General features: G+C 40.9%; 2 protein-coding genes across 2 annotated transcripts; one reads left to right on the top strand and one right to left on the bottom strand.

Annotated features, from left to right (window-relative positions):
* The first annotated feature begins 265 nt into the window (after nucleotides 1-265).
* On the top strand, nucleotides 266-4,801 carry LOC124687272 (ribonuclease P protein subunit p25-like). The gene is made up of 8 exons (XM_047221066.1): nucleotides 266-535; nucleotides 2,359-2,439; nucleotides 2,523-2,611; nucleotides 2,700-2,774; nucleotides 3,451-3,512; nucleotides 3,595-3,654; nucleotides 3,764-3,967; nucleotides 4,526-4,801. The coding sequence occupies exons 1-8, from the start codon at nucleotides 410-412 to the stop codon at nucleotides 4,600-4,602; spliced, it is 774 nt and encodes a 257-aa protein (XP_047077022.1). The 5' UTR covers nucleotides 266-409; the 3' UTR covers nucleotides 4,603-4,801.
* A 947-nt stretch (nucleotides 4,802-5,748) lies between these two features.
* On the bottom strand, nucleotides 5,749-9,439 carry LOC124690123 (WD repeat domain-containing protein 83-like). The gene is made up of 8 exons (XM_047223556.1): nucleotides 9,213-9,439; nucleotides 8,995-9,097; nucleotides 8,214-8,321; nucleotides 8,032-8,141; nucleotides 7,745-7,852; nucleotides 6,573-6,618; nucleotides 6,337-6,468; nucleotides 5,749-6,209 (listed from the first exon to the last, which is right to left on the bottom strand). Exons 1-8 carry the CDS (start codon nucleotides 9,437-9,439, stop codon nucleotides 6,129-6,131), a joined length of 915 nt encoding a protein of 304 aa, XP_047079512.1. The 3' UTR covers nucleotides 5,749-6,128.
* Nucleotides 9,440-10,003: the final 564 nt, after the last annotated feature.

Here is a 10,003-nt window from a genome sequence, read left to right as displayed (position 1 = left end):
TTTGGAGGGAAAACGAAATAAATGGAGGAAACTACCCGTTCTAACGCTCACAATGCGGGCCCACTCGACGTTTCACGCGTTTTTGTTTCGTCCGAAATTCTTGACTGAAAAACCGGGATGGCGTGAGCTTTTGGATGGATTAAAGGCCAAATCCAAAAAACCGGGGCGCGGTGACCGAATATCGCTGTTCGGGACTGGCGGGCTTCATCGGGGAGACTGCTGGAACCAACTCCGGAGCAAACCCCGTTGTGTACTCTCCTATATTGCCCGGCCCTTCGTCCCCCTTCTCTGTCGCTGTCTTCGTCTCCCAAACCCCAACCAAAACCCGGCGCCTTTTTCCCGTTCTAGCTCGAGCTCCCGAAACCCTAGCTCGTCTTCCTCGAGGGATTCGCGAGGGTTTCTGGTGGTGATGGATCGATACCAGAGGGTGCAGAAGCCGCGGGACGAGGAGGCGCCCATCGCCGCCAACGAGATACGCATCACCGCGCAGGGCCGCACCCGCAACTACATCACCTACGCGCTCGCCCTGCTCCAGGTTCGCTCCTCCCACCTGGATTTCTTCTGCTTGTTCCACTGATTCGCCCGCCCGATTGGGGATTTTATTTTTGGGCACAAAGCAGTAAACTAGGTTATGGTTAAGTAGCGCTGCTCAGATGTTCCTGTACTATATTTATAGTTTGTGGGGGATCGGAATAGGAAAATTTCTATGTTTCGACGGTTAGGGCCTCTGTTTTGCGTTTTTTTGTTTGTTTCATGTTATCATAGGACTCTTAATGTAGTGTATAATGTGCGTGTCTTGTCCATCGCAGCACAGTTTTCATAACTCGAGAGTAATTGGTGTTCTCTTGAGTCGGCCTCAAGTGAAAACCTTGCCATATGAAGCTACACACTCTGAAATTTTAGTTTTGATTCTTATTTGATGAAGTAAGGATAGAAGAATCGTGCTCTTCAATGACAACCTTTAACTATGGAATGTATTATTATCTTACCTTTTTTTCTTATTATTTAGGTTTGTATCCGTGTGCTTAGTGGTTCAGCCTTCTTTTTGTTGTAATAACTAGTTTTCAAAAAAGCCTCTCATTCTCTCCCAATGTATGCTAAGTAAGGTACCTTTTATGTTTTCCTGGCGCACAATTACCAATTTAGCATTAATTAAACATAACCATGATCATGTGCTCCAGCTGCTCAATTTTCAGCATGTAGGGACTTCAGTATTTTTTTGCCTATGTATGTGGATCCGCCATTTTCGAGAATTTGCAGTTAAATTTGAGCTTTGAGTACTTATATGGGCAAATGTATCTAAATTGTCCCAGTGAAAGTAGTGTACCAGCTTTTCTTTCAAAATAATAGTTTTGTGGTACTAATTTTATATGGCATACAATCATATTATGTTAATAATTAGTACTAAGCTATTTATTCTAGGATGTACCGATATTACCTTTGAATGGTTGAATTTTTTTAGCAGCGAGGCTAATTTTCAAGGATGTAATGATACCAATAAATTGGTTGCTTGATGTGTGCCATCCTTAAATCAAGTAGCTGTTGTGTATGGAATACATAAAAACTATGTGTTCTATCTTCATTCACAATAAATTAATCGGACATGTAGCCTACAAGTGGTTATTAATCATAGTGATATATTCTGTAATTCGAAGATTGCTGCTATTTTTGGTGTTAACATGAGCACTATAGGTTGGTTCTGTTGGTGGATTTGTACCTTTTTTTTCCTTTCGTGAACGGTCATGACTGCTACCACCTGATCACATGATCTTTTCAATTTATTTCTTGCCTAAATTGTAACTTTGGTAAATCTCTTATTTTAGATTTCATAGCTAATGATTAAAATTATTATAGGATGTACCGAGATTAACTTTGAATGGTTGAAAAAACTTAGCAGAGAGGCTAATCTTCAAGGATGTCATGATACCAATAAATTGGTTCCTTGATGTGTGCCATCCTGAAATCAACTAGCCATTGTATCTGGAATACATAAAAACTATGTATTCTATCTTCATTCACAATAAATTAATCTTACATGTAGCCTACAAGTGGTTATTAATCATAGTGATATATTCTGTTATTCGAAGATTGCTGCTATTTTGGGTGTCAGCATGAGCACTATAGGTTGGTTCCTGTTGGTGGATTTTTTTTTTTCCTTTTGTGAAGGGTCATGACTGCTACCACCTGATCGCATGGTTTTTTCGATTTATATCTTGCCTAAAATTGTAACTTTGATAAATCTCTTATTTTAAATTTCATAGCTAATGATTAAAATTATTAATATCTTTTCGATATTGTTCTCTCCAAATTTGATTGTGTGATCATTTAACTTATCCTTCCTCCATCGTTTCCTTGTAGGAGAATGGACCAGATGAAATCGTCATCAAAGCTATGGGGAGGGCGATAAACAAGACTGTTGACATTGTGGAACTTCTTAAGGTTAAATATTTGATTTGCTATAATAACTGTTAAGTCGTTGCAAATGTCATAGTTTTGTTGCTCACTAAAGCATCTGTGAGCAGAGAAGGATTGCTGGCCTCCATCAGAATACGTCAATTGAGTCAATTGGTATAACTGACGCTTGGGAACCATTGGAAGAGGGCCTAGTACCGTAAGAAGAATATACTATAATTTCCTTTGTGCCTTTGTCTAGGATGGTACTGTGCTTTTTTGTGACATTACATGTATACATATGGCAGCATTGAAACTACTCGACGTGTTTCTCTGATCTCAATCACATTATCGAAGAAGGAACTGGACACGTCTTCCCCTGGGTATGTGCAAATTGCGTGGTCTGCTGTCTTACTGAATACCAATCATTTTGCGAGATAGAGATGTTTCGGGCTTACAGTTAAAAAAAAACTTACTCCTACCAGGGGCAGTGATGTATCAAGTATTGTTGCTTGCTTTACTAGGACTCATGGAATTAGACCTTGCCTTACTGTAAACATATAGCCCACCGTCTCGAAATAGATGACATCTTTTACTTTGCATGGTTCCCAATATCCAACTTCGACAATTACTTTCTATATGGGTGCCAAGGTAAGTCACGGATGGCTTAGCAGCAGCATCCATCGTCACACAACTATTCAACAGTCCTTCTGTTCTTTACTCTCAACCTGTTAGACTATTTTTATCTAGTATCCTCTAATAGCACAAAGGATTGTCTAATTTTCCGTGATTTAAATCTTCTGTCCTGTTTGTTAAAGACAAAGAAACATCTGTGTAAGGTGTAGCAATGACATAGTTGATTATTGTCCTTTTGGAGCCCTTTTTGTCGGCTTACTAGTAGCGTGCTTTCATTTTCTCCATCCCGTCATGGTATTTCATCTATTCTATTTAGTGAATGGTTTACATCTTGTATTGTACGTCTTTTGAAATAATACATTGCATTGCAATTTCTAATAGATATAAGTGAACCATTATATGGCATTACCTTGTTCTCTGTAGTTACCAGCCCCCAATTCCAGATGACCAAGTTAGACCACCAATTGACTTTGATCAAGAAGGAGGTATGCTTTCATGAATAGAGTATAACTGTGTACTCTCTCTTGTTCCTTTAGTTCATGCTTTGCAATATGTGTTCTCTTTCAGAAGCATTACCAAGTGATCGTGGAAGAGGGCGTGGCCGTCGAGGAAGGGGCAGTGGAAGAGGTACTCTACAAATAATTGGCTGTTGTGCTTGGTGACCCTGCATGGAAAATGCAAATTGTTGTTAGCTTCGCTCTTCTGATGTCATCTGCTTTTGAATTGTTGCTTACAGCTATGAGCAATGGAGGGGCAGATTACAATGGTGAAGACACGGATGGGGATGGGGGGCGTGGATATGGTGGCAGTGGAAGAGGTAGACGTGGCTATGCTGGGCCTGGAAGGGGTTATGGTGGTGGATACAATGATGGTTTTGTGAAAGAAGAATCAGGTGGTGGCGATGGAATGGATCAAGGCATGCCACCTCCGCAAGGACGTGGTTAGTTCACATACTCTATTATTTTGTAGAACTGCATAGTTTGACTTAGCATTGGTATTGTTGTTTTGATTCTTGATTATCAAATATTCGCTTCTCAAGAATATTTATTTCCTAGAATATACGCGAACCTAATTTTTTTGTTTGTTTGATCATCAATCAGTAAAGAGATAAGTATGTAGGCTTGCTGGGACCAGTAACTTGGTAGTTGGTACTAGTTCATTATGAAATCTTTGCCATAAATTATAGGTCAAAGTCTTGCTTTGAAAACTATGTCAATAAGGACTAAGGACTAAAAGACATGTATTTGCAGTGGGAGGTAATAGTGTTCTTTTGCTTATCTGAGGATAGATGACTGAAATGGACACTTCGTGATGATCTACATTTCATGTTTCTGTTCTGTAATGATATGCCCTTAGCTTCATGCTCATGAAGTGTGTGAATCTCACATCCACTCCTAATATGCACCTCTAAGGAGCAGCCCTCTGAACATTGCCTTCATGTAAGAAATATTATTGATTATTAATGAGTGACTCACTTTAAATCTCTTCTGGACTGAAGGTGGCAGAGGGAGGGGTAGCGGCAGAGGACGGGGTCGTGGGCGAGGACGTGCCCGTGGCCAGGAAAATCAAGATTAGATTGGATTTATCCTCTTAGGTTTACTTGTTGGAGGCTGACATGATGGTTCTTGTGCCGTCAGATGATACTAGTTTATCATTTTTGTAGCTAGTTTCTTTAATTTGCTTTGTCTAAAGATGTGGCATTAACTCTCTGTAGTCTAGCATCATCCGTAATTTCGTGGCAATCCGACGTCTAAAAAATTTACTGTCTAGTGCATCCTTTTACTTAGCCATTTTATCTAAGTGAAAGTTTTACTGACCGTGCCCAGCTACACTAGAAGCACAGAAGTTTACTGACCATGCCACTACACTATCAGTTTGGAATATTAATTTTGACTCAACAGCTGCTAAAATTCCGTTCAAATCCCCAAAAAGAAGACATTCAATTTTAATGCAGACTTCTCTTTCCTTGGATAAGTGTGTGGTGTTTAGTGTACAAGTAACAATTGAACAAAGGAGACATCATGGTGTCTGGCTGTCTGCACAAGCGTATTGTGAATCCAAACTCTCAGAGTTCCACCAGCAACATATCTCGAAAACTTATCATGTGTGAACTGCATGCCAGGGGTGAGGCAAAGCATGCAACTAGAGGAGGACTCCGACACATGATGTCACGATCAAGCACAATTTGCTTGGCAGAGCTGCTCGTAAGATAGCTAGGTCTATTTTTCTTGATAAAAATCTCTATAATTGAATTGATTTTCTTTTGAGCAAACTTGTTGAAGATGTAATTGTACTCCCTCTGTCCCATGAAAGTTGTCTGAAATTTGTCTAAATTTGAATGTATCTAGACACTAAATAACATTTTGCTACATCCAAATTTTGATAAATCTTAGACAAGTTTCATGAGATGGAAGGAGTGTTTGAAATTAACAAAGCTAACAATGATGGTCTTGTCTAAAAAAAAGTGAGCTAGGCTCACCACTTGTTCCTAGCTCAGTTAGACCCAGACCATTTCCCCATCAACAATGGTGCATCAGGGACAGCAGAGTTTCATAACTCAACTAAAACTCATTATGAAGATTCTAATAAACATTTCACCATCATATTGACATGCATGCATGTAACTAGCAATGGATGCACGCACTGGGACGGTCCCAGAACCTTATTATTTCATCATCATTCATCCAAGCTTAAAGACCATTCATCCTTTACAATAGGATAAAACATAGCAAGGCATTCCAGGTCTTTTTTTACTCAGTTCGACAGAGATTATAAAAAAATATCTTTCACAAGCCAACCTACTACAACATCGTAGCTACAGCATTTCCAACCTACTACAACATCGTAGCTACATCATTTCAAAACAGGATTATCACCGAATCTGTATACATGTGGGACTTATCACCTGCAGACTACAGTAGAGTACACATTCTTCTCTTGATGGTCCTGACTATTAGGAATGCAGAAATCCCATTAGGTTAGGACTTACATGAATATCTTATCCTTCTGAACCCTTGCATCTTTATAGATGGATAATATGGAGAACACTGCCACGGGCACATTTTGTAGAGATAACACAAAAACATCAGCTATTTCTATCTTCAAGTCCAAACACGAACAGTGCCATCGACAGATGATGTCAACATGCAGGTCTTTGTTGGGTGATAGCTGACGCTAGTGACCTGCCAAAGGAACAATTAGCATAAGAAAATATGAAGAATAAAAATTCAAATTCAAATGGAAACATAGTTAACCAGTAATTCGCAAAACAATGAAGCATAAGATGCAATTTTGAACAGGAGTAGATACCACAGAGCTATGTGCTCGGAAGCTCGCAACAATAGGTGCGTCCACTAACTCCCAGAAGAAAACGAACCCATCCTCTGATCCACCGACAACAAACGCATCGTCATTGGTCAGGCAGCAATCCATCTTGAAGGCCTACAATTTGTAATGATAAAAAAGATCAAAGAATGAACTGAGACAAAGTTTCTACTTTGCAGTATTGAAATAGACAGTGCAATTGAAACTTATTCAAGTAATACCTTGCATATATGTCCCTTGTACTCTTGTAACATTTCTCCAGAGTTCCTAATTAATACAAAGGCCAGTAGATTCGATTACTAATAGTTATGCATGCTGAAGGCAACAGAGGAGTGAGGTCCCTCTAATGGGAAACTGGTCCGACCCCTCCACTCACCACAATGGTGCTAAATGCTAACGTTCCATCAGTTTTCATATCGAAAGATTATGTGGCTGAAATTCGTGCAAACATGTACCAAAATGCATACCAGAGCTTTGTGACCCCTCATCACTCTCAAAACAAAAAATCAATATATGATCCTAACCTTGTAGTTCCCGTTTCTCCCCAAAACAGCATAAATTGTTGCTGATGAAAAAAAGGCAGAGCCATCATGATGCAGATGCTAAAAAACACAAGAAAGTCATTCAAGTAGTCACTCAGACCCAACTCTCAAGTTTCAACCTATGGCTCATAAACTGTGATGTGCAAGGATTTAGCCACAAATATGCTCTGATGCACAACAATACCACATTAAGTTCAATTAGCTGGGCATTTGTGCCCAGGACCAAGTAAAAAGGCCTGTTTGACTAGCTAACTTCCAAGAAGATATTGAGTTTCATAACCCAAGTTAAATTGACGCCACCTTGTGCATATTAAGTAAAAATGAGCCTGTTTGAATTCTGCACTGTAATTTCTCAAATATTGCAAGAGATATTTGAAGAGGAAACTGCAGGTTCAATCACAAAGTGCCAACAAAGGTACACTGCAGCTGACAAATTATTTGTTTGCACGGATTAGACAGCAAGAGCTCTGATGACTGGATGAAGTGGAAGGCAGTAAGAAAGGTCACACGGGTCGTCCGACTCAATATGGAAAAATGGGAAATGAGTCGGCATGTATGTCCATTATCAAGTGAAGTGAAGTTGTGGACTAGACAGACTCACTTCAAGTCCCCATGTGCCAGCAATAACTGATTTGGAACAGGAAGTGCATGTTAAAAAAATTTACCGGACATGCCACTCCAACAAAAACTAATGCAAGGGTTGATTTTATCATTCTACAAAGTAGAGGGAGTCTAATTGCATAAAATTCTGAATAGGGCTCAATCTCTCCAGATTGCTAAATAGAGGGGCCTCTCCTGCATCTTTTGGTGTTAAAGTATAAACTGATTAGCAGCTTCCAAAGGGTACTTACTTGTCAAGAAGCCTCACAGTAGAATCCAAACAGTTAGCCAACAAGCAATTCCGGTCATTTGACAACGATATACAGTTGACAGGATGCCCCAGGTTGTCAACAGTCTCCCTGTTAACACAAGAAGGAAATGAAACGCCAAACCATTTAGAACCAATCACGGAATGGATTAGAATCTGATCAACACTTACTTGTTTAACAAATGGGAAGACCCAGAGTTTCATTTGGTAAACATAAGTGCACACCTTAAATTAGTTGAGACTAGCGGGTGGAAAAAGTTATGCACTTACCTACCCATGCGAATGTCAAATGTTCGGACAGTACCATCAACACTGCCAGCAATTATTTCGGTGCTGGTCACACTGACTGACATTACACTATCTTGAAAAGTATCAATTGTCTGCATAGTATATGGGAAGTTAAGAAAAAGAATCTAACGACGATTCCACATGGTTTTAACAAATGAAAGTACCTGGATTGGATCACTACTCTGTGACCTGCAGTCAAACGCACGCACCGTACGGTCATAACCAGCTGACAATACAACCGTGTTGTGCTCATTAAACTTCACTGAATTGACCTACACGAAGCAGAATGGGGAATTGGTGATTATATCTCAGCAAAATATTGCGGGTCATCAAGAATCAAAGCTCTCTCATAATATTAAAATATGTTCCTTATCAGGTATTCATATTCACCAATGGACCTAATAATAAAGCACTGTCAACATATGGTAGTGCTTGCAAACTCAACAACAGCCTAGAAGAGTACCATCACAGAAGCATGGTTTTGGAGCACTGCTTTGTACACGGGTAGGATTAGAATTATAGAAATTGATTGTATTAGGGCGGCGATGTGCACAGTTCATCATTTACAGCTTGCTTGCAGGGTACTTGACTTACAGCATTCACCACCGTTACATTAGCAATCGTAAAACGAATAGAGCTCAGGACACACACACACACCAACGTATAATCAGTAGTGCCCAACATCGTGTAGAACTACTGCACTACAGTGGTCTGAACTATATTGTGTTTCAATTAAATCACAAACAACTGCTATACAATTAAACTAACACCAGCATTTAGAAAATAAATAAGGTGTTCGGTGCCTTGCTTCTATGAAATCGAATTTGCTGGGTTATGACATTTTCATGTGGATCGATAAGAGATAACTACAATCCCTCATTAACAGCACTAGTGTGAGCATCAGTACCATATGACAATTCCCATAAATCGGCGACTGATACATACCTCGCTATTGTGGCCGCGGAACTTGCGGATGACGCGGCCGGAGGCAACGTCCCAGTAGAAGATCTGCCTGTCCGCGCCGCACGACACCAGCTTCGCGTTGTCCCTGCAATCCAGAGACGGCCAGAAGCACACGCTTAATTCCCCAGTCGTGCGCCTCCAAATCAGATGGGAAGACAGGAGACATGGATAGGTCAGGGTTGTGCCCCTAGGGTACATACGAGGACGCGTTCACGTCGCGAACCTCGCGGGCGTGGGATTTGTAGGTCTTGACTAGGGCGCCGGTGTGGGGGTTCCAGAGGCGGACGGTGCGGTCCTTGCCGCAGCTCAGGCAGTAGTTTCCGTCACGGTTGAAGCGCACGGCCAGCACCGCGCCCTCGTGCCCTGACAGAGTCCGCGACTCCGACCGCGGAAGCTGCTGCGCCGCCGTCGCTGCCGCCGACGACATCTCCTCTGTCCTCCCACCGGCGGACGGCGTCGGCGTCGGGCTTCGGAAGGATGGGTCAAGCGATGCAAATACGACGGAAGGCTCTATATGAATTGGGCTGGCCCATGGGCCATGTCACTCCAAGCACAATTGCCCGCTTTAGTTTCTGAAGTTCTTTTTCTAGATGAGTTCAAACGGTTTCCAAAATTTGCTCCAGAAAAAAAGTTTACTCGGTTTGCAAGATTTCCCTCCAGATTTGCTTTTGCAACATAGCTTATGCTCCATGGCACCTGAGTGCTGTATTATATGTTGCAAAATACAAAACGAGTTTTTGTTTCCATGATGGCTTTTCCTTTAACTATTTTTTGCATTTGTATATTGTCACACATTTCTTCATTATCATCATTACCCGGTTGAATTTTTTTCATTATTTTATATTCAAACTTTCATTTTTGGCGTTAGAACAATGGTGTGCCGTTAAGAGAAGTGATGTGAAATTGGGTGCTATGGTGTCGGCAACCAAGAACCACCAATATGTACAACGATAAAAGTGGACACCAAAATGCAATATAGAGGTGGTGCTCT

This window comes from Lolium rigidum, chromosome 2 (assembly GCF_022539505.1).
Source record: "Lolium rigidum isolate FL_2022 chromosome 2, APGP_CSIRO_Lrig_0.1, whole genome shotgun sequence".
NCBI lineage: Eukaryota > Viridiplantae > Streptophyta > Magnoliopsida > Poales > Poaceae > Lolium > Lolium rigidum.
This window is presented reverse-complemented; position numbering and strand designations above follow the sequence as displayed.

What these genes read in the sequence shown, in the direction of transcription:
- LOC124687272 (XM_047221066.1), top strand. Translation starts at nt 410, where the DNA reads ATGGATCGATACCAGAGGGTGCAGAAGCCGCGGGACGAGGAGGCGCCC. An exon ending in ACATTGTGGAACTTCTTAAG is followed by an intron (nt 2,440 to 2,522) that starts GTTAAATATTTG and finishes ATCTGTGAGCAG; the next exon opens with AGAAGGATTGCTGGCCTCCA. An exon ending in AGGAAGGGGCAGTGGAAGAG is followed by an intron (nt 3,655 to 3,763) that starts GTACTCTACAAA and finishes TGTTGCTTACAG; the next exon opens with CTATGAGCAATGGAGGGGCA.
- LOC124690123 (XM_047223556.1), bottom strand. Translation starts at nt 9,439, where the DNA reads ATGTCGTCGGCGGCAGCGACGGCGGCGCAGCAGCTTCCGCGGTCGGAG. An exon ending in ACTGTGAGGCTTCTTGACAA is followed by an intron (nt 6,619 to 7,744) that starts GTAAGTACCCTT and finishes TGTATTAATTAG; the next exon opens with GAACTCTGGAGAAATGTTAC. An exon ending in TCCGAGCACATAGCTCTGTG is followed by an intron (nt 6,210 to 6,336) that starts GTATCTACTCCT and finishes TTCCTTTGGCAG; the next exon opens with GTCACTAGCGTCAGCTATCA.